Raw genomic sequence first — 27869 nt, 5'->3', positions numbered from 1 at the left:
CGTCTTGGGGGAAGGAACGAGTTAGTAGCCCATCCGCGATAGGAAAGCGGACTGGCTGAATACATTTTGCACCAGCAACGTTCTACAGTTCTACTCAGTATCTGCTATTTACTGTATGAATATTCTTTCTGCTGATTCTTTATATGCCCATTTACATTCTCGCAATTGACGTTCTGTTTGCCTCTTGCCGCAACCAACACCATGCACATCTAAGAGCAGGTTCTTGACCTGCTGCCGCCGCCCCCATGTCCGCACAACACGGCCGGTCGAGCTCTCACGCCGTTCCGCGTCCAACAACATCGAACTCGCAACGGCCATCTTCACAGCGGATAGAGCGCCCATTGTCCTCGAGCGGCACTGTTCACGGCGCCTCGCCGGCGTCTGCCCCTCGCAAGAGACCGAGTGAGCATGGCGTGCCGCGGGATGCAAAGAGACGGCGGCAGGATGCTGGTGTCCTGTCTGCGGATGAGCTTCTAAAGCCGTCGATTGTTGTCCGAGTGCGTATACCACATCACTTTGACCGCCTTTCTCGGATATGTATGCTGACAATAGATAGGCCCATCCGTCCAATCCCCTATCGCGGCCATGCACGTTGTTCCCCATGATGCTTCTACCCCGCGAGCATCTGCCTCTATCGTATCTTGATCTCACGTCCCCGAGCGGTAACCTGCCGTCTTCTCGACACTTCCAGTCTGACATCCGTATCTTGGATCTGGAAGGCCGGCTTGGGTCGAACATTCTCATTGCTCGTTCACCGTCGAGCAACTCCAGCTCCTCGGGCGGTTTCAGCAGCGCCAGCAGCATATTTGCCATTGAACGGGAGGAGGCTGGTATTTATGTCCTTTGCAAACTGGGCAACTGGGCGGACGTTACCCAGCTCGGCCAACACGCTACTGCCGTGTGCCAGCAGCGGATGCCTTCTCCAGCAAAAGCCTTGGGAGTAGGGAAGGGCGAAGAACCTGCATCAATCACACCTCAAGTGTACAAGGAGAGAGGTAGGAAGAGACTGGCCATTGCCGAGTTGCAATCGATTGTGAGGCGGCGGCCAGCCTCTCAAGTTGTGGCAGACGCATCTGTCCCTGCAAGCCAGTGCGAAGAGTTGCCCTCGCCGTTGTTAGAGACTGCCGAGGACCCTAAGCCGAGCCCGGAGATACCTAGAGAAAATAAGGAGGCTCACGACGACCTGCCTGCCCGCCCACCGAGCCAAGCTTTCCTCCAGAAGAAGTCTGCTCCTTTGGAGACAGCGCCTCTGCCAACACCGCCCGCCTCTGATGCAACTAAGCGCTCATCGGCGGAGCCAACGCCGCCGGTAGGCGCGGAACTTAATGTCCCGCCTACGGCGGAGGATATATTCCAAAACATCCGCAATCAGTACTTCGAGGCTCTGTACCACTCCCTGGTATGTCTCTGGTCCGCCAATATGCCTTTTTTGTCCCTTTAAACTTGCAACTAACTTTTGAATAGGGCTCCTTGGCGTACTTTGCAAAAGGCCCCCTGTCTCGTGCGCGTGCAGCTTTCCACTTGGATTGTGACTCCAATCTCGAGATGGATGAGCTCATCAACTTCTTGAAGAGCATCATCTTGACCTCTGCGACGATCGACAAGAAATATCGCGAGACGATCCCAGATCTCGTTTCCCATTTGCGTACCCTCGAGGAACTATCTGACCATGCCGACTCCAAGAAAAAATCGAAGAAGCCGAAGAAGGTGAAGCTTGGAAGCAGCGGCCTCTATACAGGCGAGGACGTACATGTGCGCAAGTGGTGGGCTGCCAACAAGCCAGCACCTCGCGACGATGAGGTTTTCCCCAGACCCGAGGAGGTCAAGTACACAATCTCATGTTTGCGCACGCGCGAGACGCAGCTGCAGATGATCCTCATCTTGGAGATTATGGCACTAGAAACGATGCGGCCGACGGGTGACGCAGGCGAGAGCCAGCTCCCTGGCATGGTTGGAGAGATGCCGACAGTCGCCCCGATCAAGAAAGAAGCGCCAAAGAAACGGAACAAGCACAACTTGCCCCTATTGATTGATGTCCATGCCGACCGGCTTTGCATTTGGCAATCAACAACTTCGGATGAGGTGATAGCATTGGCCGAGTCCCAAGCACGCCCAGTTAGAGAAGCGGCTACGACAAAGACGGCGCATTCCGACCCGTTAAAAGACTTTTGTGTGGATATTATTTTGCCCTTCTTCTCCCCTCGGTTGCCTCTGGTGTGCGATACCTTGAACCGCAAACTGGGTGGACCGGTCATTTCGGCGCCAGGCTCTCGATCCAAGATGGCACCCAATTCGGCCAAGTCCCCATCAGACGCGAAGCTGCGTGAGAAACCCTCGTCCTCCAAATCCCATCAGCGATCGAAACCAGGTTCTGCGGCCCGACGATCGTCAGCCTCAACCGACAAGACCCGTAGCTTAGAACGTGTCCTGTCGAGCGAACGGCTGCGGCGCAGTGTTTCACGCGGACCCAATGATGCCATTGCCCAGATGCGTAGCGCCACGGCCGCTCCGATTCCTGGCCTGAAACGCGAGATGAGCGAGCCCGCGCTGGCCAGCATCCCCCGCCGATCATCGTCCACCTCACTCAAAGAACGGCCGTCAAACGCGTTGTCTAGGAGCTCGTCAGACGTCGTCAGTGCCAGTGTAGGCCGGTCCGAAGAAACGCGTGCTCGCAAGAAGGCTATGGTTGACGCCGAGTTGCAAGAAGCGATTTCTGCCCTTAAGAAGCCAAACCGCGAGCTCGCTGGCAAGGCAACTGTTGAAGCAGCAGAAAAGCGGCTGTTTGGTATACAAAACCGAGCACGAAGTAAGACACCTCCTTTGGTTGATGTGATGACCGTTGTCTGACCATTTCTAACAATTTTCGCCATTATAGAATCCAAAAAGCAGATAAGCCGGCCGTCACCTGGCGGGGTGCAAGTCAAGGCCACGCCGGTGAACAATAGATTCCGCGATGTCTTCGCCACGACTACGACTATGGACTTTCACGGTAACGAGCGCGGCCATGGTGAGATGCACGGCAGCTACAGTCAGAGGCAACAGGAGTATCCCCTGCCTAGCGATCGCGAACTACTGTTTCCTAGTCGCAGCGTGCCCCAAGTCGGTTTTCTTCCTGTGTCGCCTCGAGTCATGGGCACCCCTATGGCTGGCCGGGTTCAAGCAACGCCTATGCGAACATCTACATCTGTACCGGACTCGGCAGCTAGGACGGCTCCCACAACGTCGGCACCGTTCGACACCGCGTCTATCACGACGACTACAACGACAAGCACGACAACTGCTACCTTGAACAAATTCCCCATGGCGCGCACATCACGGCTAGAGTCTTTCCCAGAGGAAGAGGACTCCATGCCAATATCGTCACCTGTGGCAGCGCGTCGGGTGGCAACCCAAGTTGTACGTAATGGCACTGGAGCTGGTCTTCATGCATTCCGGAAGCTAGGCGACAACAAAGCTGCTCTTTTTGATGGCGACATGATCCCAGCATCGTCTCCGCTGCAGGCTCGTTCGCAACCAGCAGCGACAGTGATAGCTGAAACAGAAAACCGAGAGACTCTTCTTTCGACGGGCACCCAGCGACGATCCACCTTGTTTGAGACACCAACCAAAGTGCGGTCAATCACAATGGAGGACTCTGCTGCTATGAAGCGGGTCATGGCTACGCCTCTGCTGGCAAAACCGCTTATGGCGACACCTCATCATAGCCGCTCGTTGGCTGCCCCTACTACTTTTGTCGGAGATGGCAACAGTGTGCAGTCCCTCTATGCGCAAATGGGCTGGGAAGACGAAATTGACGATCTGGCGTAGAGGGCGTGTCAGCAGGAACGAAGAGCGAAAATGAATCAAGACAAGAAACAGAAACAGACATGATAAGCGGCATATATGGACGTATCGTATACATTCACGACGGCAACTCTCAGGGATTGGAAAGGAACAGGATTAGGATTCGGATTCAGCAGTGGAAGTTCATGACCTACAAAGTGCATTTTTGCATAGAACGGCGTTCATAGGGTGGCTCTGCGTTTTAAACATCATTTACATCATTTACATCATGACAAGATATCACACACAGGTGTTGCAAATATGATTGTTGCTGTTTTTCCAGTGAATGTACAAGAAAAGGATTGGTATTATGTTTTACATTAACACTCCAACGCAGCCGTTTCAATTCGTCTCATCATCACCCCGCTCCCCTTCAGCAATGATCATCACCGGCAGTTCCCGCACGTCCACGTGCTCCTGTGAACCCAGGTCAACAACGCGGATCGCCTCGATGCCGACGGCACCCGCCCGGAGCGCCACGAACCGCAGCTCTACGGAGTAGCACGCATTCGGCGCCAGCGGGCCCACACGCGTGTCGGCGCTGCTCAGGCACACCACGTCGGTACTGTCTACCAGCGAGCTGCGTTGCATGGCGTGCACAATGTTTTCGTCGAGTACGGCGTCGGCCACAGCCTCGACAACCGTACCCGTGTCCTCCAAGGCACCATTGGGCCCCACTCGCGGGTGGGGGCGACCGCCGGCCGTAGACGGCGGCCGGATGACACGAACATCGTTGCGGCGGCGTTTGGGCAGAGCAATAAGAGCCAGTTTGCGGGGCGCCGGGGGCGGAGGGGGCACGACACCGCCGCCGAGTGTGGCACTCGTGGGCAGCGTAGGCGTCAGTGGCATCTGCGAGGCACGGTTCACAACAAATACGGTCCAGCTAAACTCTTCGCCGGCGTACACCTTGTGCGAGGGGGCGGTAAAGGTCATGGTGATACCAAAGTCGGGAATGGTCGTTGCGGTGTTGTGGGTGGCGGCCGCCTCGAGTGAGGGGAGCGCGTCGGGACGGCTGACCGACGGCGCAGTAAATGAGGACATGCCGTCAATGGACAGCTGGGAAGGGCGGTGGGCGCGCTGGATGGATGGCGGGGGCATGAGGGCGGTGCCAAAGCCGGGGTTGACGGGGAGGGTAAAGTCGAGGCTTGTGACCCACGTCATTTTGAGCGTGGGCGTGCAGACGCCCGGTTTGACAAGCACCTTGACCTCGATGGAAATGTCGAGGTCGCGCGCCGCGGCGCTGGCACCGCCGTGGCCGTTGCCATTGCCATTGCCGTGGCCGTTAAAGCCGTTGCCTGTACCGCTGAAGCTTCTGCCATGGGCGCCAGGCAATCGCCCTTGGTGGTTGTGTTGGGACGGTGGCCGACTGATGTCGAATTCTAGCGGCGCAAGACGGTACAAGAAGGTGAAGTGGTCGCGTGCCACGCAGTAGAGTGGCAGGGCCAGGCCGTCGGCCGTATTAAGGTCGGTGATCTCGCCTGACGGGAGCGATATATTAATACTGGACAGGACGGCCTCGCAGTCAAAAAACGGCGTGAAATCAATCTCTAGCATCGCGACGACGGCCGGACTCGAAGGCGCCGCATTGGGGCGCGCGAACCGCACACGCGTGTGCACGGCAGGGAAGATGTTGAAAGCGATGGACTTGATGCCGCGCAGTGGCCGTGGATGGAAGCGCGGGTTCATGGCCGCAGCAGCCGGCGCGACACGGGATACGCGCTGTGCCGAGAGCCGGGGCCATGCGCCAGCCAATGCCGGGTCACCGCCAAACGACTCGAGCAAGTTCAGCCCGCTGGGCTCGCGGCTTTGCAGGTAGCCAGCCATGCGCCCAGACGGCGTCAAGCCGCCCAGCAAGCCGTTTGCATCGCCGTACGGAGCGAGCGACCCATTGCCCTCCGCGCTTGCCTTGGCGGCCACCGCCGACACCGGCTTCAAGCTTGCGACAGCTGAAAACGAGACGGATGGCCCGTGGAGCCTTGCGCGCGGTCGTGCTAGAAACACGGGCAGTTTCCACACGCAGTACGTCTGCCGTGTCACACCATCATCCTCTGCCGTTTCTCCCGTCTTCTGCAACTGGGTATCATCGCCGTCGCCGCTCTCGCCGCTCTCGCCGCTCTCGCTGCTCTCCTCGTCGCTGCCCCCTTTTGTATCGGTGGCCTTTCGGCCGGGCGCAACACCTGGTTCGCTGACAACAGCAAGCGGCTCGTCGATGTTTTCCACAGCGCCGTTAAAGATGGTCTCAACGACCGGCGGTGCTGCATCGCGCCCAGAGACGTGGCTGTTGAGGATCTGTGCTTCGAGGACGATTGCAAGGCGCTCGAGGTAGTTCCGTAGACGCGGTTCGCTTTGATATGGTGTTCGCAATATTAAGTAGATATCGACAGTTTCATCTGTGCGTGTGAGTATTGATACGATTTAGATGAAGACAATCAAACGGGCGGCTTCATACCAAAGAAAAGCGACTCTCGGTCCTCGATCCCCTCGATTAAGGCCTGCAGCGACTCGCCTTTGCTGGCGCATAGCTCGAGGTCCTGCTCGAGTTGGCTGTCGGTGGCCAGCGGTACAACGTAGGCGAGGTATGAGTCGCGCACAAAGTCTCCATCTCCGTCTGCTAGAACAGCTTCGTGCGTGGAGGGGACAGCCATGAGGAGGAGGGGACGTCGCGGCGCATAAAGGGTCGTTAGATTCCTCCCACGAGAGCTGTCTGGACACGCGATGCTAGACCAGGAGCGATGTTGGACAGACGTCAATCCAACGCATAAAAAGTGGGTCGTCAAGGGGTAAGCTTCACACGTGATATCGATGTCAATATCACGTGTGGAGAAATGGTGAGAGAAAGTGTTCAATTCATTTACCTTTATAAATTACAGAAAAATATTGAGAGGCTTGTATCATCAAAGAGGTTCACTATGTACTATCTGGGGTGGCCATTCAGAGCGTGTATAGTCCTGATATCGAGTGTGGTGCAGGTAACGCTCTGCGCGGAAGCATATCTCGTTCTCCTATGCAACGGATGGACTCCATATTCAAAGATTTGTGATTTGCAAAAAGCTATAAATTTAGTGGCGTTATATTCATAGGAGACTTTTGTTGCCGCATATCGTTCTAATTCAAATGCTATGCCCTTATATCGAACAAGAAAGAAACAAACTAATCCATCGCCAATATCCCAGTTCAAAAGACAGCGTTTTGACTCAGTGGCTCATTTCTAGTCATATCCAGCTCATCGTCTTCTTCTTTTCGAGTGTATTACTTGTCGGCACATGTTTTGCCGTCAATCTTGACGGTCTTGCCGCCACCAATTTTGATTGTGTCGTTGTCGCCGCGCTCCGTCTCATCGTGTATTCTTAATCCTGCAGTTGTTAGTGATCAAAATTCATGTATTACACCACATAGCCAATTCTAGAGAGGCTTCAGCAGCATTCATCTTACTGTAGACGCCTTCCTCTTCTCTCTTGCCCTGGACAACGTTTGCCCTCAGAAACGACGCCACCTCCTCGGCGTGCTGGATGGCCGGCTGGGCCTCGGAGTCCGGAAGACTAGCCTTCTCGCGGAAGTTGACCCGGATCTGTTCGCGTGCTGCGGACAAGACTCTCGAGTCGCCTATATGTGTCAGCGCACATGCTCATCTTGTCCGACATCACAACTCGATGATGGGTTCGACTCACCCTCAAAGGCAATTCTTGTGGCCCGGAACAGATTTCGGTATGCTTGAAGTGCCGCCATAACTTTAGAGTAGGCACAGTCAAAGATACTGCGCGACACTTGTGTTCGTGGGAGGTTGTTTTGACGAGGATGAACTCTTAAGAGTGAGAATGAGGTCCACACGCTGTGTCCTGATGGATGCTTTCGATAACTTCAAAAAGTGGGTCCTTCACCAAGCACGAAGCAAGGTAGGCAATCTTATTGGCTGAGCCTGTAAGGCGGGCATCGATAGTGGGGCGTCCCCTTGGTCTCAAGAAAAAAAAGAAAGAGGTAGCGAACTTTACTATCAAGTATTTTTCTCGCTGGTTGCTCCTTCCTCTCTCTCTCCTCTTCCCCACCACCTTCCAACCTCAACAACCACCTCCCTTTCCCTTTTCGTCCGCGCACCCATCGTCTCACAATGGCTGCCGCTACGACTCTCATTGCCGACCGGTACGTTCCCAGCCTGCCCGCCGGCTGGTCGGCCGAGGGCGACATCAAGCGCATCAAGTCGCTGTCTGCCGGCACCCACCGCAGCCTCGAGCCTGTTGGCCCGCAGTACCTTGCTCACGCCCGCCGTGTGCGCCACAACCGCACCTTCTCCGAGGATGACCGCATAGAGGCGGAAGCTCGTGCTAAGAAGGTCAACGCCGACGATGACGACGGTGACATCAGCGAGCCCGAGGACCCCTCGCTGCTCTTGCGCGAGGCCAAGGACTGGAAGGTGAGAAGAAGAGACACAAGCAACGACATGAAACCATCGGCCTCTTAAATGCTAACCCGAACGCCCAGACCCAAGACCACTACGCCATTCTCGGCCTGTCCCGCTACCGCTGGAAGGCCACTGAGGAGCAGATCAAGAAGGCGCACCGCCGCAAGGTGCTCAAGCACCACCCCGACAAGAAGGCCGCCGCTGGTGGCACCGAGGACGACCAGTTCTTCAAGTGCATCCAGAAGGCCACCGAGGTGCTGCTCGACCCCATCCGCCGCCGCCAGTTCGACTCTGTCGACGAGGAGGCCGACGTGGAGCCGCCGACCAAGAAGCAGCTCGCCTCGGGCGACTACTACAAGCTGTGGAGCCGTGTGTTCAAGTCGGAGGGCCGCTTCTCGCGTATCCAGCCCGTGCCCTCGTTTGGTACCGAGACCTCCACCAAAGAGGCTGTGGAGTCGTTCTACAACTTCTTCTACAACTTTGACAGCTGGCGCTCGTTCGAGTACCTCGACGAGGACGTGCCCGACGACAACGAGAACCGTGACCAGAAGCGCCACATGGAGCGCAAGAACCTGAACGCGCGCAAGAAGAAGAAGGCCGAGGACAACGCCCGCCTCCGCAAACTGCTCGACGACGCGTCCGCAGGCGACGAGCGCATTAAGCGTTTCCGCAAGGAGGCCAACGCCGCCAAGAACAAGAAGCGCCTGGACAAGGAGGCCGCCGAGAAGGCCGCCAAGGACGAGGCGGCCCGTGCCAAGGAAGAGGCCGAGAAGGCCGCCAAGGCTGCCGAGGAAGCTGCCAAGGCCGACCGCGAGTCGGCGAAGAAGGCCAAGGAGGCGGCCAAGAATGCTGTCAAGAAGAACAAGCGTGTGCTCAAGGGCTCCGTCAAGGACGCCAACTACTTTGCGGCGGCCGGCAGCGCAGCCGACGCGGCCACCATCGACAAGGTGCTGGGCGACGTCGAGCTTGTGCAAGGCCAGCTGGACCCCACGGAGATTGGCGACCTGGCATCGCGCCTCAACGGCCTGACCGTCTCGGACGAGATCAAGAGCGTGTGGAGCAGCGAGGTCAGCCGCCTGGTGGGCGCTGGCAAGCTCAAGGCTGGCGACGCTGCATCGCTGGCGTAGACAACCAAAGAGTGATACGACTATGATTTATAGAATTTTGATTTTTCTAGAAATGTTATAACGCAACCTAGTCATGAGATAGACAAGCCTCGGGGGTCGCTATAAATTTAAACGGATCACAAAATGACGCGCCGTTGTGTCCACCCAAAACGCTCAACCCACTCCCCCTGATATGCTCCCCGTGTGAAGTAAATATGCTCCGGCTCGAATCGAGACCCCACGCCATAGCTCCTATGAGAAACCGGACACCGCGCCAAATATGCCAAATCGGACAAACAGTAGGAATCAAATATGAATAAAGCAGCGATCAACAGCCACTCATAATACAAGTGCCTTGGCGTAGAGCTCGTCGTATACCTTTGCTACCCAGCCCTGAACAGGTCCGCCGCGCGCAACGACGCCCAGGCCACCCGAAGCCCAGAGGCAGAATGCCAGAAGCACGCCGCCCTGCACGGCCAGCCACGTGCGGCGCCGCCGCTTTTGGAGTGCCTTGGGCTCGCGCGCCCCACCACCGGCCGACACGTCCCGGTCTCCACCCCGCAAAAGATCCGGGCTCGACCACGCGGCCCGCTGTGCGATGCCCAACCACCGCGCCCAGCCCCATACCATGTGGCCCGACGCCGCGGCCAAGAAGGCACCATACGATAGCCAGGACACGACGGGGTGGCGCGCAAAGCCGTGGGCAACATAGGCGAGGCCAATGTCCGAGCTGTCGCCCTGGACCGCAATGGGCAGCAGGCGATTCAAGAAGACATGGGCGCCGACGGCGACGGCAAAGCCATACCCCGACGCCGCGATGACGCTGAAGGGCGGCCAATTGCTGGCGGTGGTGCGGCCGTAGCGGCGCGCGTTCTGGCTGCGGCGCACGAGACGCAAGCCGACACCGGCAGCGACATGGGCGGCAATCGGCAGAAAGACAAGCAGGGGCTCGGAGAGGCGGGTCTGGTAGATTTCGCGAGCGAGGAGAAGGTAGGACTCGGAGGCTGGGACGGACCGAGTGGCGAGCGGGATGAGGGAGGTGGTGGCCAGGTGGACGGACGAGAAGATGGTGAAGGCGTAGGAGGAGTAGCGCTGGATACGGGATACTGGGGAGACAGTTAGCTAGTTATATTCCTGGCGTCTCTCCTCAACATCACAGACGTACAATAGTAGACAGCACCGTGGCCTTGACTCAGGCCGAGGGCGGCGGTCGTGCCCTTCATGGTCGCAGAAACCGAACGACTGTGGCCATGCTTTGCGCTGGACGAAACGCCCGCCCCCGCATCCGCCTCGGCATCGTCACTTCCCTCGCTTGATAGAGGCGGCAGCTCTTTGTCGGTCTCCACGTCGGCTGCAGCGGGCGGTGTTGGCAGCGGTGAATCGGGCATTGGCATGGGCTCGAGCTCCAGCATCGACGCCAGCGTGTCCTGCGACGCTTTGCCGGCCAGCTGTGGCCGTGTATTGCTCATCGCGCGTGCCGGTTGGGCGTGGCAGCAAAGAGCGAAATGGAACCGGGAACGAGAGAGTGGACACGCGAGGGACGACAGTAGGCGAAAGAGGGAAGCAAAAGGAAGCGCGATAGATTGCAGTGAGACACCAGGGCTGCGTGCACCTATTTGGGCTTGTGTGTACCTAGGTCCGCCGAAGAAAGACGGAAGGTGGTCCTTGACAAGAACACATAATAGCAAAGCGGCGCGGCGCCATTGGCTGAATTGGCATGAGTGGGGCGGTCTTGTCCCCCCACACATGCCCGCCGACCCATGCCTTCCCTTTTCAGGGCGCACCGCGCTGTAACGACATGCGCCAGCGTCCTGCGGGTTTGGAGGTTGTTACCAGGGAGGCGCTTGCCCTTTCCAGTGCTCTTAAAGTTTATCAAGGGGACGCCCGCGTTCCTCGATATCGGAACACCCCTCGGGACACCTCAAGATAATTGCATAGCATCCCTGGCTTTTATTGAGTTACCGCGTTCCCCAGCATCTTTCATTTCTTCTCTCATACTTTTCGTCTCACTCACTTTCCAGCATCGCTTCTGCCATCCTCTGTTGACCCGACGACATGCAAATATCACAACGATCAACAGTGTGAGCGGCCATGGGTGCAACGATGCGACGCAACAAAGACCGCCTTTACGTGGGCCTCTACGTCCGGCGAGGTGCTCTCAGAATGGCAGGTGGTGAAAACAGGTGAGTCCTCGCGCGCGTACGAGCAACTGATTTTCTCGTTCACGGTGCAAATGCCAACAATCAACCCACCAGATATCACTGGGCTCTGTTACGCGGGCCCAAAGTGGAGGACGAGGACACGCTGCTCACAAAGTACCATGCCACCGAGAGCCCTGGTAGCAGTGAGAGCGGCGGCAGTGAGAGCGGCGGCAGTGACAGCAGCGCCAGCAGTCCCACCGAGTTGTCGTCGGCTACGTCGTCGTCTTCGGCATCTTGGACGTACGCCGAGCAGACGATGCCCACCTATGACCTCATGCTGCTAGCACGCGTGCTCATTGGCAAGGTCCGGAACCCATCCCGCCTCGAGACCATTCTTCGCGGCGTCCCCGTCCCCCTTGCGGCTCTGACGGACAAGGACAGGCTCAACCAACCGCCTGGCTGGAACTGCGTCGGCTGGGTGCAGTCCGCCCTCGAAGCGCTCGCAGCCGATGCAGGCGGCGCCATGGGCAAGTCATCAAATCTCGACTGGACGGCCGTGCGCGACGCATCTATGGAGTACGTCGAGCAGAAGGCGACGGAGCATCGCTATGACGGTCTGGCCCCGGTCGGTCAATTCGACTTGGCGAAGCCGGCGACCTTTGACCTAGTGCTGGGCCAAGAAGTTGCACCGTGACGAGGCGTGCGGTGTGATGATGTGACGAAATGACGACTGGATGCCACGGTTTGATACAATGGGCGTTTTTGGCAGCGTTTTTGCGAATATATTATTCATTAAACAGATCAGAAATGAAAATAGGTGTAGGTAAGGAAACGGTAGCGACGTCGTCGTTCGCAAGGGTGCCATTTCGATGGACAAGAAATGATTAATCGGCAGACAAAAGGCGCCAGATGTATCTTGTTGATAATCAAAGCTTGCTTTTTTTACCCGTCGTTGGGTATCATCGTGAAGTTGTATCGTTTAGAGAGGTTTTGGAAGTTGACTTTGTGGAAGAAATCGCCAACTCGCCCCCTTTAATAGTGCTCTTTTGTTCTAGGGGCGGCGAGGCTGAAGCGCTGAAACTGGAAAAATTCATTGTCCGGCAGCTCCTTTCAGCGTCTAATGCCGGTGCTTGCCACCCCACAAATACCCTGCGTTAGCCTTGCCTTGGCAGCTGCTCCACAACTCCTACCAAACAACCTTGATCAAAAGTGCGAGCCTTCCTCCTCGACGATGCAAGTCGATTCCACAACAATCTGAACCATCTTCACCTTCGACATGCGTCCTGTACGTCCGTTTCTCTTTTTCATCTGGCCACTCCTACACACGTCTTACTAACCATGCGCAGAGATTTCAAGCCCTGCCGCCGGCACAGACCGCGTCCGCACGCGAGGCGCGCCGTGCGTTCTTCTGTGAGCTCTGCCAAAAGGGCTACACACGCATGAACGAGTACGAGGCCCATCTATCGTCGTACGACCATGCGCACAAGCAGCGTCTCAAAGACATGAAAGCGATGGTGCGTGACCCGACCGTAGCGGCTCGCGCCCGCCGTCTGGAGGCCAAGGCGACGGACGCTGTCATCAGCATCAAGATGGGCACCAACGACGGCGGTCAGGATGCGTCTTCCGGTGGCGCAGCTGTCGGTAATTCCGGTGCCGGTACCAAAAAGGGCGGCTTTCGCAAGGGTGGTTTCAAATCAGCCTTCTCAGCTGTTTCCAACGAGAGCTCGCAGCCACCAACAAGTGCCGACATGACAGCGCCGTTGTCGGACCTTCCGATCATCTCGTTACCGACGACATCAACATCAACTGCTCAGGCGGCGTCGACACCGTCCATTTCTGGATCCCTGCATCCTCCGCCCTTGCCACTACCAGGACTCGACGAAGCTCAGCAGGGCACACACTCTGATGTTGAGAGCGACACCGATGACGAAGGCTATGAAGTATATGACCCGCGCAAGCCGACCGACTGAAAGTAAAGACAAATCGAAGATTATACGCCAACAAAAAGCAATACGTCATAAATTCGTATGTACAGTGACAATGGGAGAGGTGTGTGTCTATGATGCATATACTCTGGTGTCCGACACACAAGGCACCTTCCTCTCGCCTCACAGCAATTACCACCACTCGGCAAACCAGCACGGCTCCGCATGTACAATCTGGCACATTATCTCTCCCGCCTTCTGTGCATCGTCATATTGCCGGGATCCCCTCTTTCTGCACCCCCACTCCCCAATGCTCTTCGTTTTCTCGCGCTAGCAGGGCACGCATTGTTCTTTGGATAGGTGTCTACTCCATGGACCAGTGCTGAGGCTCGTTTCCGCGCTTAGAGCGGCCATGGCTGGGCTGGTTATCAGGGTCCTGGTCTGGTTTGTGGCCGGGTCCGTGGCCGGGTCCCTCACCGTGGCCACCCCCAGGACCATGACCGGGGTGGTAACCCGGGCCAGCCGTAGGCCAAGCAGTCGGCCACGCCGTCGGCCACACGCCCGTCGGCCAACCCGTCGGCCATGGGCACGGCGGGTAGAGCGTCTCTGTGGCGGTGGCGCAACCCGTTGGGCATGCGCAGGATGCCGTCGAGTACACAGTGGGTGCGGCACCGCTTTCGCAGCCGCAAGGAATCGTGATCGTTTCGAGCTTGATGCAGTAGGGAATGATGCAGGTGCTCCCATTGAACGAGGGCCCACAGCTGGGCGCAGGCACGGTCGACGTGATGGTTGGGCAGACAGGCGGGTCGATGGGTTTTGCGCTCGCGAGGCTGTCAAGTTAACGGGGGCTTGTTACTGGTGAGACGAGGTAGGGAAATTATTACGCACCTCGCAAGCGAGGCGGCGACAAAAAGCAGATGGTTCATCGTGGGGGCCATAGTTGAACTGTAAAAGAGGAGGTTAGTAGTCGATGGCGGGTCGGGGGCTCTGCCGAAGTTGTCGATAGGCGATGATGAGGATGAGAGGGAAAGGGAAATGAGCGGGAAAAGACGGTGACTTGCCGTCTTGTTATATACGACATTCTCTTTTGCAATTTCGAGGAACCCTCACTGGAACGAAGACCATGCTGTGCGTAGATTACGTTGACAAGCATCCATATGCATTTTATCGGCCTTCATCACTGTGGAATTGCAATGAAGATCGCCGCATGAAAACAAACGAGCTCAATACCCATTACATCCTGGAGAGGCAGAATTGTTGTTTCTGGCACCAGCAGGGACGTTGGACCGACACTGAGAAGAAACGAGAAGGTAAAAGCAAGTATATAGATAGCGCAGGGTTTCGTCCCACAATAAGTCTCTGTTTAGGTGACCATGTTTCCTTTTTTACAGTGTTTCCCCGTCCTATTTGAGGGTATTTTAGAGGCTGTATTGTTCTGTTTTCTATTTTTATTTTATTTTTTACTTTCGGATAAGCCTTTTGTTTGTCCGTCCAACTTTATTCTAGCAGGTCTCATTCCTCGCGGCTGTCATACTTGCAGTGCAAGATTTAGCCGTACCCTCTTTCTAGCCCACCCATGCTCCAGCAGCGAACAGTGGTAGTGGGACTCCACCAAACATAGTCAACGGTTAGAGAAAAAGAAAACAAACAACAATTGAGAGGCCCATACCGGTGGAAAGACTAATGTGAGAGCGTAGACAAATACAAATGGCATACTTTAGAGCAAGGGAAAGCTTAGCACGTCCAGTGGCCTAAATCCTCTCGCGATGCAAGCACATGAGATTAACTCGAGCCGGGACAGGTGCACGGAGACGAGATGACAGACAGCAATTGTGCTGTGCAAGGGCGCGATATTTGTTGTTGATGTTGTTGTTGTTGTTTTTGGAGACCCTTGTTTCTAGCTATTTAATGCGATCCGCCTCTGACGGCTCGGCGCTGGTCAACCCTCTCCAACATTCCTCGCTGGCATCCACCAATGCCGTGATCGACAACCACCGTGTCGATCACAACGCGGACGAGAAACAGCCTGGGCAGTGCAGCATGTGCCAGATATCATGTAAACAGTCTTCGTTTAAATTTGTGCATCCAATAATACCATCGGGAGGCATCGTACATGGCAGTGTGTCGGTAGCGTCCAACGTTTCCCGTCTCGGCATCGGTAGCGTTATTTAGTCAGGACATAATCATGAACAATATAACTTACCATTTGTACGACACACCAAGATGTGAAACCTGAGAAAGAAAAGAGACAATGTAAACGGAAAGACCGGGATTCTGACATGCCTTCCGGTATTGTTTTATGAAGATTTATTAAATATTATTGATAAATTAAAACTTTATATCAGTAAATAGATACTTGCATTTATTAAAACAGGTATTGCTAAATTAAAAAAACCGAACAAAGAGACAACGGATGAGATATTGTTTAAAGGAAACGCGACAACCCTCGCTTTCATTTTTTATCACCATCCTGCATCTCTCAATCTTGACCGTATACAGTTATATGCGGTCTAAACTGTTTCTCCTGGCGAAGGTAGACGCAAATTTGCTACGTATTAAGCGCCAAATAGCTCCGTAAATTTATGGCCACGACTGCTATATCAGAGGAAAGAAGTTGAGCTAAAACTGCTAAGAATAGAAGAAGGTTCTGATGTCACTAAAAATGAGACTAGAAGAATATAAAGAGCTGAATAAAACAAGCATGAAATAAGACAGGATTAAAAACACGTCTTCGTTATTATGCTTACCTTTTCCTTTAATGCTACGGAATACATCCTATTGACAACATGGGGAAAGGGATTGAACAGAGAAAGGTTGCAAACAACCCGGCTCATGACAAGCACTACAATATCCATCACTTTTCAGCATGTTACGCCACAGAATATCTACTTGACTCTATTGTACTCCGTCTCTAACTTTAAAATACCCTAGTGCGCCCCGCAAAACTTGAAAATGGCATGTTAATACGCGAACCAGGCAGCTTAATATCTCTCATGCCGTCTTCGGCGCAACGAGCGTATTGGAGAACTCCAGCGTCGTCCGCACGCCGCCGTTGCTCTGTGCCTCGATCGACACAACGCGCACTGACCGCAGGTCCTCGACAATCCAATCCGGTTCAGCCTTTGCCACCTGCGCGGCCGTGTGGCTCGTCACGAGGCCAAGCACCTTGCAACCCGCTGCCTTGCCGGACTGGATGCCGGCAGGGCTGTCCTCAAGGACCAGCACGTCGTATGTTCCCTCCTCGCCCTGCTTGGCCAGGCCGAGTGCCTGCAAACCCATCCGGTAGCATGTCGGGTCGGGCTTGCCGTTGGCCACGGACTCGGCCGTGATCAAGTGCTCGGGGTTCGGCAAGTCAAGCTTGCCGAGCCAGCCGTTGACGAGGGGCTCGGTGCCCGATGTGACGATGGCCCAGGGGGCACCTTGGGCCCGCAGCTTGTCGAGAAGAGCGCGTGCACCGGGAATCTCGACGGCGTCGTCGCCGTACAGCTCGGGAAGGCGACCTTCCATACTGCAGACATCTGGGGCGTTTGTTAGGGGCAAAAACAGATTGGCCGGAAGAGGGGAAGAGGGGCGCGTGGACTTACACTCCCAGTTAGCCTTTTCCGGGGATAGGATCTTGAGAATGTCAATACTCCGGCGGCCGTGTGACGTCTGCAGGATGACTTCGGGCGCAACACCAATCTCATTGCCGACTCTGTCGCGCGTTAGTATCTCGACGGGAGACGCAGCACCAAAATGGCGACGTAGGCTGAACGTACGTGTGCCAGTGCTTCTCGACTGCGGCCGTCGAGTCGATGATCGTGCCGTCCATGTCGAACAGGAAGCCCTCGAACGTGGCCTGTACCGCCGGACCGGTAAATGACGGCGCATCCACCGGGCGCGTCTCGTCTGCAGTCATAGTGGGTTAGATTGGTAGGATGGTTGTGGGATTAGGGATTATCAGGTCAATCAAGTTCGGTAGAGTACGATGTTAAATGAATGAAAGCTAAAAGATCGAATAACGCGAAAAGAAGGAAAGAAATAATGTAGAAATAATCGATATGGACAAGAAACGAAAGAGAGGAAGGATCAAACCGAAATATCGACAAAGGAATTGAGACTACATAACGACAATTCTCATTCATGGCGCCGTCGTATGGAGTCGGGGCGAAAGCGAAGGAGGCCAGAGTGTGTCGGAGTGTCTGAGAGCGGTTAGTGCCACGCGAAGGGAACAGAAGCGCCAGCGAGTATCGCACGTGCAAGCCGTAATTACTAGTTGGGCGGGTCACTGCCAAAAGGACCATAAACTGACAAAGTAAGTCGTACGTCTTCTGTTATACGTATGAGAGCATTGACATCTTTACTGAATAATTTTTGCCAATCAATCTAGTAATTTATTACAAAAACCAAATCTCAGACGTTCATCTTTGTCGTTTGGATCTCAAGGTAAAGTGATGGAGTCCAACATTTTGGTGACTGTCAAAACCAATGTCTCTTATCGATAAGAGACCGAAAACTATTTTGCCGCATAAATTGTGGAGCTAGAGGGGAAAGCGGTGAAGTTTTTTATTTTTCGCTGCACAGCACCTGCAGCATCGACACTGCACAGAAAAAGTCAAATTTCACCCACGACTGTTTGGCACCTACGACAACGCCGGTTGAGAATACGACGGCCTGGCACACCTCGATTTCAATCAACAAGCTATCTGGTCTGTGTAAATAGCGACAAAATGGCCGGTACTATAAACAAGCCCAAGAGTAAGTGATACAAAAATTGCCAGTCTTACATCAAAGCCCTCCTCCATCTCATCTACTAACAACCCTTTGCAGAGCCCAAGAGCAAGCGGCAGCCCGTCCGCCTCCGGCACAAGATCGAGAAGGCCGCCGCGGCCAAGCAGAAGAAAGACAGAAAGCTCGCAAAGAAGAACCCGGAATGGCGGTCTAAGCTGAAAAAGGACCCGGGTATCCCCAACCTGTTCCCCTACAAGGAGAAGCTTCTGCACCAGATCGAGGAGACCCGTCTCCGGAAACTCGAGGAGACAAAGCGGAGACGAGAGCTCGCCAAGGCTGCCCGGACGGGCAACACGGCTGACGACAACGAGGACGAGATGGTGGATGACGATGTCGAAGGCGACGAGAACGACGACGAGGATGACGGCGACATGGATGTTGAGGACGACGAGCCGGTTGATGAGTCGAACCCTATGGCCGCGCTTCTCGCGAGCGCACGCGCCGCCGCCCGCAAGTACAAAAACAAGCGGCGAGAGGACCCCGACTACGAGGAAGGTGATAGCATGGACGACGGCGAAGACTTTGGCGACGAGGACGACGAGGACGAGGACGACTTTAGCAATGGCCACGTCATTGAGGTGCCCGGCGGGGCAACTTCCCGCAAGGCCTATGACAAGGTCTTCAAGTCCGTTGTTGAGCAGGCTGACGTCGTGCTGTACGTCCTGGACGCGCGCGACCCCGAGGGCACGCGCTCGCGCGACGTCGAGCGTGCTGTCCTGGCGGCAGCCGGCGGCGAGGCTGGCAAGCGTCTCATCCTGATCCTCAATAAGGTCGACTTGGTGCCCCCACCCGTGCTGCACGCCTGGCTCACGCACCTGCGTGGCTCGTTCCCGACACTGCCGCTGCGCGCCTCCAGCCCTGCGCCCAACGCGCACACCTTCAATCACCGCGACATTTCCGTGCAGAGCACGAGCAGCGCGCTGTTCCGCGCGCTCAAGTCGTTCGCCGCCAACCGCAACCTCAAGCGCTCCATCTCGGTCGGCGTCATTGGCTACCCCAACGTCGGCAAGTCGTCCGTCATCAATGCTCTGCTGAGCCGTCTCAGCGGCAACAACCGCACGCAGCGCATGGCCTGCCCCGCTGGCGCCGAGGCAGGTGTTACCACGGCCATCCGCACCGTCAAGATCGACAACCACCTGATGCTGCTCGACTCTCCCGGCATCGTCTTCCCCTCGTCGTCAACCACGGCTGGCTCCGGATTTGGCTCGGCTGTCAGCTCCAACGATGCTCCCAAGAACGCCGCCGACGTCCAGGCCAACCTGATCCTTTTGAATGCCGTGCCGCCCAAGATGATCGAGGACCCCATCCCGGCCGTTACGCTGCTAATCAAGCGCCTGTCCGAGGCCACCTCGCTTCCCTCCGTGTCAACACCCATTCCCGATGCCCGACTCAAGAAGCTGACAGACGTCTACGATCTGCCGCCACTGATGGCAAGCCGCGACACGGGCGACGTCACAACGGATTTCCTGGTCCAGGTGGCGCGCAAGCGCGGCCGGCTGGGCAAGGGCGGCGTGCCCAACCTGCACGCGGCTGCCATGACGGTCATCACGGACTGGCGCGACGGCCGCATTCAGGGCTGGGTCGACCCGCCGAAGCACTCTGTGGCGGCTGCGGCTACGGCTACGGCTACGGCTCCTGCGGCGTCACAGCTTGATGCCGACATGGCCGGCAGCACTGTGCCGGCAGCGAAACCGGTGTCTGCTGCGTCCGGCGACCAGAAGACAATTGTCACCGCCTGGGCAAAAGAGTTCAAGCTTGACGGCCTGTGGGGCGACGACAGCAATGACACAACTCCCAACAGCGCCGATGTCGACGTTATGCAGGCATAAAAAATGGACGTTTGTAGTCGAAACCTTTCCACCTTAGACTCGCTTTATGTTTACGTTTCACGGTTTATCTTTTTCTTGGGGCTCCTTCGGGTTAACGAATACAGTGGCATCCGTCTTCCTTGTTTCATTTTCTTTGAACATTCTTCATTTCGCATTCTTTTCTTGGGAGGGTTTCTTTTTTTCGACGTCTTTTATTAGCGGCGTTAGGGAAGACAAAACTGAAAAGTCCAATGAATTATCATTCAATTACTTATTTTCAGATGCCATCACCACCGTTTTGCAGAGGACTGATTGCGTAACAGCGCCAATGGACTTTGTGTGCAAACATTATACGACTCATGCCGAGGGCGTATTGTCGCGCCGTAGAAAGCCGCCACAGTGGCATTGGCCAATTGACCCCACTAAAACCGATTGTTCTTTGGCCCACAGTGCCACCAAAACGATCCAAAGTATCGGGCCATTCCCCGCCAGGTGAATTTGAGCCGAAACAAAGCGAAACATCACCACGTCGCTGCAGGCGACACAGGCTTGCACTTTCCTTATCATGGCAGGTACACGCTGTCGGATCCGGGAAGTCAAGGCGCAAGTGAGAGAGCAAAAGCGATTGTAGAGAAGGTGCGATGCGATCATCGGAGCAGGTTGAAACGTAAAAAGTTGCGTTTTGCGCTTTCCTATTACAATTACTTCCCCTCTCATCTCCTGTATCGCAAATCCATTCCTCTGAGACGCTTTTATAGCTAGCTCCCTTGAAAGTTAAAGAGATACCTCGTGCGCACCTTCCCTTTGTATCCCCCCGCAACTCCGTCACATTTTCCTCGAGTATCCTCCTCACGTTCTGTGTTTTGTGCACACACCAGACCAAAAATGGCGTCAAGACGACTCAGCAGCGCTGCAACAGCGAGGCTCCTCAGCCCCGGTCTGCGGCGGATGCAGAATCAGCATTTTCAGCACATACCACTCTCCAGACAAACGTCCGTTTTCTCATCGCGGCCACAGCTGCGCATGTCGTCGATTGCTACATTCAAGGCGCCTAGTGTCAGCAACGAGCCAAACGTACGTTGTTGCCCCCGGTCCGAGACTGTCAAAGCAGTTTAGAAACTGACCAAGAAACAGCACTTCTATGCCAAGGGCTCGGAGCAGAGAGAGGGCCTTACGGCGGCGGTTGAGAAGCTTAAGGCGGCCGGACCGGTCGACGTCCCGTTGGTGATCGGAGGCAAAGAGGTGAGTTTGCGACTGTCGTGAACATATCCTCATTGCACTTACGTTGTGCTCACATCAATTCCCGTGACATCAGATCCGCAACAAGTCCATCGGAGAACAGAAGAATCCCGCCGACCACAAGACCACCATCGCGACCTACTCCCAGGCCAGCCCTGCCGATGTCTCTGCGGCCATCGAGGCTGCCCTCGCAGCCAAGGCCGAGTGGGCGGCTGTCCCCTTTGCCGACCGCGCCGCCATCTTCCTCAAGGCGGCCGACCTCATCTCCACAAAGTACCGATATGACATCATGGCGGCCACGATGCTCGGCCAGGGCAAAAACGCATGGCAGGCCGAGATCGACGCCGCCGCCGAGCTCTGCGACTTCCTGCGCTTCAATGTCCACTACGCCGAGCAGCTTTATGCACAGCAACCCCAACACAACTCTACGGGTGTGTGGAACCGCGCCGAGTACCGCCCTCTGGAGGGCTTCGTGTATGCTGTCAGCCCCTTCAACTTCACCGCCATTGCCGGCAACCTGTCGGGTGCTCCCGCCCTGCTCGGCAACGTAGTTGTGTGGAAGCCATCCGACTTTGCCATTGCCTCCAACTGGCTGCTGTACAACATCTTCCTCGAGGCCGGCCTACCCAAGAACGTGATCCAGTTCGTTCCCGGACCGCCTGAGGAGGTCACGCGAGTTGTCCTAGAGCACCGCCAGTTTGCAGCCCTGCACTACACGGGCAGCACGGCCGTGTTCCGCAAGCTGTGGGGCCAGATCGGTGAAGGCACCGCCGAGGGCCGCTATATTGGCTACCCACGCGTCGTGGGCGAGACCGGCGGCAAGAACTTCCACTTGGTCCATGCCTCGGCGGACGTCGAGAACGCGGCCGTGCAGACGGTGCGTGGCGCGTTCGAGTTCCAGGGCCAAAAGTGCAGCGCCACGTCGCGCCTCTACGTGCCCAAGTCGCTGTGGCCGCAGTTCCGTGAGCGCATGGTCGCCGAGACGGAGAAGCTGCAGATGGGTGTGCCTTGGGAGCACCGCAACTTCGTCGGCCCCGTTATCCACCAGGCCTCCTTTGACAAGCTGTCGGGCGTCATCGACGCCGCCAAGTCCGACAAGGAGCTGACACTTCTGACGGGCGGTCGCTACGACGGCAGCCAGGGCTTCTTCGTGCAGCCAACCATCTACGAGACCAGCAACCCGGCGCATCCGCTGATGTCGCGCGAGCTGTTTGGCCCCATCCTAGTGGCGCACGTCTACGATGACAAGAACGGGTCCGCGAAGGCGTTTGCCGACATGTGCGACACCATTGATGCGACGTCCGAGTACAGCCTGACGGGCTCTGTGTTTGCGGCTGACCGGTCGGCGGTGCGCGTGGCTGAGGAGCGGCTGCGCAACGCGGCGGGCAACTTCTACATCAACTGCAAGAGCACGGGTGCCGTGGTGGGCCAGCAGCCGTTTGGTGGTGCGCGGGCCAGCGGGACCAACGACAAGGCAGGCAGCCCGACTCTGCTGAATCGGTTTGTGAGCACGCGCAGCATCAAGGAGGAGTTTGGGGCCACCACCGCGGTTGGCTATCCGAGCAACGTGGAGTAAGAGAAGTACGACGTAGGGGACGGAAGGGAAAGGATACCAATTCTTGTGTGAAGGCTGCTCACACTAGCACAACAAGCCATCTATGTACGAATATATTAGACATAAGAGGCTGGAGGACTGAGACTAGGATATGACACGGCTGGTTTTCATGAGCAACAGCCTAGCATTCTGACGAATTAAATCAACGAATTGAAGCATCACCGTCCCTGTCTGAATGGTACAAAGTACTCGTAGATTGTGGCTTGTCTATGGTACCTACGTAGACTCGTGCAGCGTCTCCAAAACGCCCTCGTGCCCCCTCGTTTTGGGAAATAAGACAGTCTTGTCGTCGCGCTTGGCTGGGCGAGACTGAAAGCTGGCAAACGCAACCAGACCGAGAGAGGCAATAAGCTCTGTAGATAGCGTGCCACATCAACTTCGAGAGTTATGAGGTTGTGTATGTCGTATAGGGTGACGCTCTGTAGATGCAACAACGCGGTTACGGCATTAAGGGACGCTGCAGCCTTTCAATGTCCCAGAGCCCACGTGCCTCTCTCCTCCCTGCCTTCGCCCCAACCGGGAGCTACGATTTATGGCATGTCCCCCTTGCCCGCCTCTCTTTCATGGCTTGGCTTGCACGTACTCCATAGAGTGCCGACTTGTGTCTCGTGCTGCTGGTGCAAGCCCGTGACCCCATGCCATTTGATACACAAGTACATTTTCGTCCGGGGCAAATGTCGCATTTGTGAAGCCCCCCATCAGTCCAATCGAAGGCCCGCTTCCTCAATGTGGTGGGAGGGAGTGGTTGTCAGTGAATCGACAGCGCCGTGGCAGGGGTGCGGGCGCATGTCGCAGAAACAGAGCCATGCCGTCGGAAGAATCAGGGGAGAGCGCGGGCTGGATCAAGGATGATCTTTGTTGTGGTTTTTGGACGTCGAAAGTTGCATTCTCCTGGCCTCCACCGAATGACTTTGGCATTGCTCAGATCGTGTTGTTTGTTGCGGCGCGTATTCTTTTGTATCTCACGGGGCGTTGCCAATGGCTCCTTCCAGTTCTACGTGCCTCTTGGTACTTCGCCGCAACTCCGTCGCAAAAATGGAAGGCACATGGGTCTCTCTTTCGTTACCATCCCTTTACAATATATTTCGTACAACCATGTCAAAAAGAAAGCCCATATTCTTCGGCGATCCACTAAACTGTTGAAACTCTTGAAGGAGGCTCGAACGTGTTGCACAAAAAAATCTGGGTATTCGTGCGCCACAATAGGCGATACCCAAGATCAGCGAGCCTCTCTCCTACTTCTGCGCTCCAGCGTGCCTGTGGTCGCAAATTTGCCACGCCGACACACTCACCTCAAAGGCCAAAACGACTAAAATGGGCAAGAGCGTTAAGTGCTGGTAGCTCCTACCTGCCCTTGGCTCCTGCTTGGGCGAGAGATCGCGTGCTCCATACCAGCGCAACGTGCGTTGGTGCCGCGCGGGGATTGGCTGGAGCCAAGATCGACTTACACCACGACTTAGCTTCCAACGTCGAAAAAGGGCGAGTCACTTGTTCCCCCGGAATGACAGCCGTCAGCCCTCTTGCTGCAACCAAAGCCTTTGCAAGGCCGGCTCGTGTGCTGGTGCTGTCTGCAGTGATCGCTTGACACTTTCTCAATTGTGGCAATCGTTGTCCTAGGCACGAGCACGAGGGGCTCTTCCCTGTAGCTGCTTGGTCTCGCCTTCCTTACCTGTCGGTCTTTCCTTCCTGCCTTGTCTTGTCTCGGACCACGAGCGTTGTCATATTCGGATCGCGCCTGCCTTTCATGCGGAATCTTACGTCCTTCCTTTTCTTCCTCCTCTTTCCCCGTTTGCTCTGCTTCTTTCTCCTTTTCTATTGCATCTCGTAAACCATTGAAATCTGAAGCTCGCTGCACCTCGACGCAAGTCCAGACAGCCCGTGATACGACATCTCACCACATAGAAGACGAGTGCAAGAAATACAACACTTTCCATTATTGCAAACTATCCTCCGCCTGCTACCGGACTGCGTGATAGTGTCGGCCGGTCGCACAAGACTACGCATTTTTGCAACGCGGTCCCTTTTCTGTCTTCCACCTCTCCTGTCGTATTCCTCCTTTTCTTTCTTCTTCCTGCTCCTTACCCCCCAGTTTTTGTTTCCATCTATGCCTGCTTATCTTGATTCCCTTGCCCCCCTCGTGCTTCAGCATCCACCCAATTGGCCTTAAACTTCTCTCATCAACTTGGCCGCCGCCATATTACTTACGACCGCCACCCACCACCCCCTGCTCGTGCTCCTATCCACAACCTGCATACAACATTTCCCGATTTTTTTCACAACCTGAGCCGCATCCAAGTTCTTTTCTTCACTCGTCGCCGTGCTCGAGAGTCGAATTCGTTAGCCGACTTCGATTTCATCGTACTCCTGCCCGCCCAGACGTTCTTTCTTTGCAGCCATGGTTTCCTTCCTCACCAGCCAGCTGTAGTTTATTTTGTGCACGACAACCGCGGGTGTTCTCACAAAGAACGAGAGAAAACCGTGGCTGAAGAACGCGTAAACTTGAGTTGCGGCGTTTCCACTCGCTTGTCTTTCCGGCTTGGCCATATCACCAACTGCCAAGCCATTCCGGTACCTCCCGCTGTGCCTCCGTATCACAAGCATCGGACAGGCCTACATCAACTCAGAAGGCTTTACCTCATCACTCGGCTCTCTCCATATCCTCTACAATGCCGCGAGCAACATTACCGCCCACGCCGGCGTCTTCGACTGACATCCAAGGCCAGGATGGCTCCAAGGAGCTGACCTCCTTGCAAATGGCCTTTGAGCTTCCGCCGCCGGCCCTCGTCAGCGCTGCTGGTAGCGGCAACAACAAGGGAAGTCACACCGCCACGACGCCTACAAGTGCGACAGCTACGAACGCCGACACCAACATGTTATCACCTCCCATTGAGCCCAGCAGCAAACCTCCAGCTGTCTCGACGGGCACAAAACGGCCATCCTCGTCATCGCCTTCCTCCAAAACCGCATACCCTGTCCAAGCCGCTGAGACGGTCAAATCCCGCCGGCGGTCTTCTGCCTTGCAAGCTCAGGCACAGGTTCAGGCCCAGATACAAGCACAGGCACATGCCCAAGCTCAGACTACTACAACCGCGTCAACATCGTCCGCCAAGGATGCCTTCGCTCTACCACCACCGCCTACACGGTCACGCAAGATCATTCAAATGAAACCACGGACAGCAGCCAACTCTGGAGCTGGGAAGGGTAGTGGGAAAGATGCGAAGGATGCGAAAGATAAAATCGAAGGACCGGCTCCTGTGCCTACAGGAACGTCAAGCTCAGCCTCGACTACAAAGGGCAGCAGAAATAGTGCGGCGGCAGCGGCCGCGGCAGCCACTGCTGCCGCTGCCGCAGAAGACTCTGCGGCTACCGAAACTCCCGCCTCGGCGACAACAACAGCCTCAAAGAAAAAACAGCCGTCTGCTACAAGCGCTGCGGGTCGCAAAATTGCTCGCAAGACAGCACACAGCTTGATCGAACGGAGGCGGCGGTCCAAGATGAACGAGGAGTTCGCGGTGCTCAAAGGTATGATACCGGCGTGCACAGGCGAGATGCACAAGCTGGCCATCTTGCAGGCGTCGATCGAGTACGTGCGGTACCTTGAAGACTGCGTGGCCACATTGAAGGCACAGCGTGAAAGCGAGCAGCAACACCAACACCAGCATTCCAACTTCCCACCACTCTCGCCCAACACGCAACCACACCAATATCGCTCTGCCGCATATACGGAGGAATCAATATCGCCCGATGTGGAGATGACAGGTACCGGTGGGCCAGACGATGACGACAACGATGTACATCCGAACCGGAGAAGCAGGGGAGACGACGACGAAGATGATGAAGAAGAGGCAGAGGAGGACGATGAGTCGGAAAAAGACGACGATGAGCTGGGCGATGAGGATATGAACGCACACAAGAATACCGCCAGTAGTCGTCGGCGGCCGCAGAGACAGCACACAGCCTCTTCGTCGCCAGCCCTGCTTGCCCAAGATCGACCACAATCTGCTTTTGGCCGACAGTCGCACCAACAGGACGCCCGTCACAACTCACAGTCCTCCACGGAGTCATCACGTTACTCACCGTCCCTGGCAGCTGCTGTTTCAGCCTCGCTTACAGCAGCAGCGGGCAGCAATGACGCTCACCGTCGCCACTACGGCAGCTTCAGCTACCCTTCTGGCGGCGGCTTTACGATCTCTGCCCAGACGTCGCCAGCCTTTGGTCCACAGCAGCACCCATTGCCGTCTCTGCCACTTTCGACAGCTGCGTCGCCGTTTTTATACGGCGCCAGCGGTAGCGGCGCCGGTCTCCCCAACCTTGGTGGCGCAGGAACATCCAGTGCGGCTGCTTCTGTTTCCGGTTCGACGTTGACGAGTCCGGCCCTCCTGCCACAGCGGGACATGGACCAGGAGGCGACGGCGGCGTTGCTGATGTTGAACAGCGATCGTCGCGGTACGTCGGGGAGCGTCAGTGGAAGCGTCAGTGGCGGTAGTGGCAATGGTGCTGGAAACGGCAATGCAGCAGGAAGAGGGATGAGTGTGCAAGATCTGCTAACTACATAGACGACAACGTATAATGAGGGTCTGTGGTTGTATTTTTACTACACGATGTATGAGTCGGGCGGGAACAAGCTAATGGCCAACTACTTACAAGGCCACCCAAAACGGATATACATGTTACACCCGGGATGTGATAGATGAAAGGGAGGGACAGAGCATTGGAATTGGTTTCTAGACAGGCGCAAGGTTCTGGTTCGGATATGACACTGTTCGAAGTAAGTCATTTGGTGTTTAATATTCTTAGATTATTTCTGGTTTTTATTTATTCGTCCTCGTACCAAAAAAAATTATACAGATGAAGCTACCTTTCGCCCGACACAAAGAGGAGCGAGAAAAAACATACCAATAAAGCAATCTTCATACAGGTCATCAATAATCCTAGGATGAACGGCGTTTGTAGGAGAGCATGAGGCATAGGAACGCGCAAACAGGCAAGGTACACATCACTGTGGCACCGCCAAATCTTGTTCTTCTCAATCGGCGATTCGATGGCC

General features: G+C 55.7%; 12 protein-coding genes across 12 annotated transcripts; 7 read left to right on the top strand and 5 right to left on the bottom strand.

Annotated features, from left to right (window-relative positions):
• Positions 1–245: 245 nt before the first annotated feature.
• Positions 246–3807, top strand: SPBR_04587 (uncharacterized protein; the record flags this gene model as incomplete). Its single annotated transcript, XM_040762864.1, has 5 exons — positions 246–497; positions 557–1033; positions 1091–1399; positions 1465–2806; positions 2876–3807. The coding sequence occupies 5 exons, from the start codon at positions 246–248 to the stop codon at positions 3805–3807; spliced, it is 3312 nt and encodes a 1103-aa protein (XP_040615666.1).
• Positions 3808–4164: 357 nt separating this feature from the next.
• SPBR_04724 (uncharacterized protein) lies at positions 4165–6467 on the bottom strand (the record flags this gene model as incomplete). Its single annotated transcript, XM_040763001.1, has 2 exons — positions 4165–6212; positions 6272–6467. 2 exons carry the CDS (start codon positions 6465–6467, stop codon positions 4165–4167), a joined length of 2244 nt encoding a protein of 747 aa, XP_040615665.1.
• A 604-nt stretch (positions 6468–7071) lies between these two features.
• SPBR_05385 (Mitochondrial zinc maintenance protein 1, mitochondrial) lies at positions 7072–7548 on the bottom strand (the record flags this gene model as incomplete). The annotated part of the gene is made up of 3 exons (XM_040763662.1): positions 7072–7175; positions 7255–7425; positions 7491–7548. The coding sequence occupies 3 exons, from the start codon at positions 7546–7548 to the stop codon at positions 7072–7074; spliced, it is 333 nt and encodes a 110-aa protein (XP_040615664.1).
• Positions 7549–7927: 379 nt separating this feature from the next.
• SPBR_04986 (uncharacterized protein) lies at positions 7928–9345 on the top strand (the record flags this gene model as incomplete). The annotated part of the gene is made up of 2 exons (XM_040763263.1): positions 7928–8230; positions 8299–9345. The coding sequence occupies 2 exons, from the start codon at positions 7928–7930 to the stop codon at positions 9343–9345; spliced, it is 1350 nt and encodes a 449-aa protein (XP_040615663.1).
• Positions 9346–9663: 318 nt separating this feature from the next.
• SPBR_05110 (uncharacterized protein) lies at positions 9664–10793 on the bottom strand (the record flags this gene model as incomplete). Its single annotated transcript, XM_040763387.1, has 2 exons — positions 9664–10430; positions 10490–10793. The coding sequence occupies 2 exons, from the start codon at positions 10791–10793 to the stop codon at positions 9664–9666; spliced, it is 1071 nt and encodes a 356-aa protein (XP_040615662.1).
• Positions 10794–11415: 622 nt separating this feature from the next.
• SPBR_05281 (uncharacterized protein) lies at positions 11416–12159 on the top strand (the record flags this gene model as incomplete). Its single annotated transcript, XM_040763558.1, has 2 exons — positions 11416–11507; positions 11580–12159. 2 exons carry the CDS (start codon positions 11416–11418, stop codon positions 12157–12159), a joined length of 672 nt encoding a protein of 223 aa, XP_040615661.1.
• A 582-nt stretch (positions 12160–12741) lies between these two features.
• Positions 12742–13435, top strand: SPBR_05300 (c2h2 finger domain containing protein; the record flags this gene model as incomplete). Its single annotated transcript, XM_040763577.1, has 2 exons — positions 12742–12750; positions 12812–13435. 2 exons carry the CDS (start codon positions 12742–12744, stop codon positions 13433–13435), a joined length of 633 nt encoding a protein of 210 aa, XP_040615660.1.
• Positions 13436–13754: 319 nt separating this feature from the next.
• SPBR_05355 (uncharacterized protein) lies at positions 13755–14316 on the bottom strand (the record flags this gene model as incomplete). Its single annotated transcript, XM_040763632.1, has 2 exons — positions 13755–14220; positions 14279–14316. 2 exons carry the CDS (start codon positions 14314–14316, stop codon positions 13755–13757), a joined length of 504 nt encoding a protein of 167 aa, XP_040615659.1.
• Positions 14317–16381: 2065 nt separating this feature from the next.
• Positions 16382–17288, bottom strand: SPBR_05209 (glycerol 3-phosphatase 1; the record flags this gene model as incomplete). The annotated part of the gene is made up of 3 exons (XM_040763486.1): positions 16382–16908; positions 16975–17084; positions 17149–17288. 3 exons carry the CDS (start codon positions 17286–17288, stop codon positions 16382–16384), a joined length of 777 nt encoding a protein of 258 aa, XP_040615658.1.
• Positions 17289–18099: 811 nt separating this feature from the next.
• Positions 18100–19989, top strand: SPBR_04827 (nuclear GTP-binding protein; the record flags this gene model as incomplete). The annotated part of the gene is made up of 2 exons (XM_040763104.1): positions 18100–18127; positions 18200–19989. 2 exons carry the CDS (start codon positions 18100–18102, stop codon positions 19987–19989), a joined length of 1818 nt encoding a protein of 605 aa, XP_040615657.1.
• Positions 19990–20853: 864 nt separating this feature from the next.
• SPBR_04814 (1-pyrroline-5-carboxylate dehydrogenase) lies at positions 20854–22783 on the top strand (the record flags this gene model as incomplete). The annotated part of the gene is made up of 3 exons (XM_040763091.1): positions 20854–21042; positions 21103–21210; positions 21284–22783. The coding sequence occupies 3 exons, from the start codon at positions 20854–20856 to the stop codon at positions 22781–22783; spliced, it is 1797 nt and encodes a 598-aa protein (XP_040615656.1).
• Positions 22784–25488: 2705 nt separating this feature from the next.
• On the top strand, positions 25489–27378 carry SPBR_04826 (uncharacterized protein; the record flags this gene model as incomplete). The annotated part of the gene is made up of 1 exon (XM_040763103.1): positions 25489–27378. One exon carries the CDS (start codon positions 25489–25491, stop codon positions 27376–27378), a length of 1890 nt encoding a protein of 629 aa, XP_040615655.1.
• Between the last annotated feature and the right edge of the window lie 491 nt (positions 27379–27869).

This window comes from Sporothrix brasiliensis (genome assembly GCF_000820605.1).
Source record: "Sporothrix brasiliensis 5110 chromosome Unknown Cont21, whole genome shotgun sequence".
Classification (NCBI taxonomy): Eukaryota; Fungi; Ascomycota; class Sordariomycetes; order Ophiostomatales; family Ophiostomataceae; genus Sporothrix; species Sporothrix brasiliensis.
The sequence above is the reverse complement of the archived record's forward strand: the minus strand, read 5'-3'. Positions and strand labels throughout refer to the sequence as shown.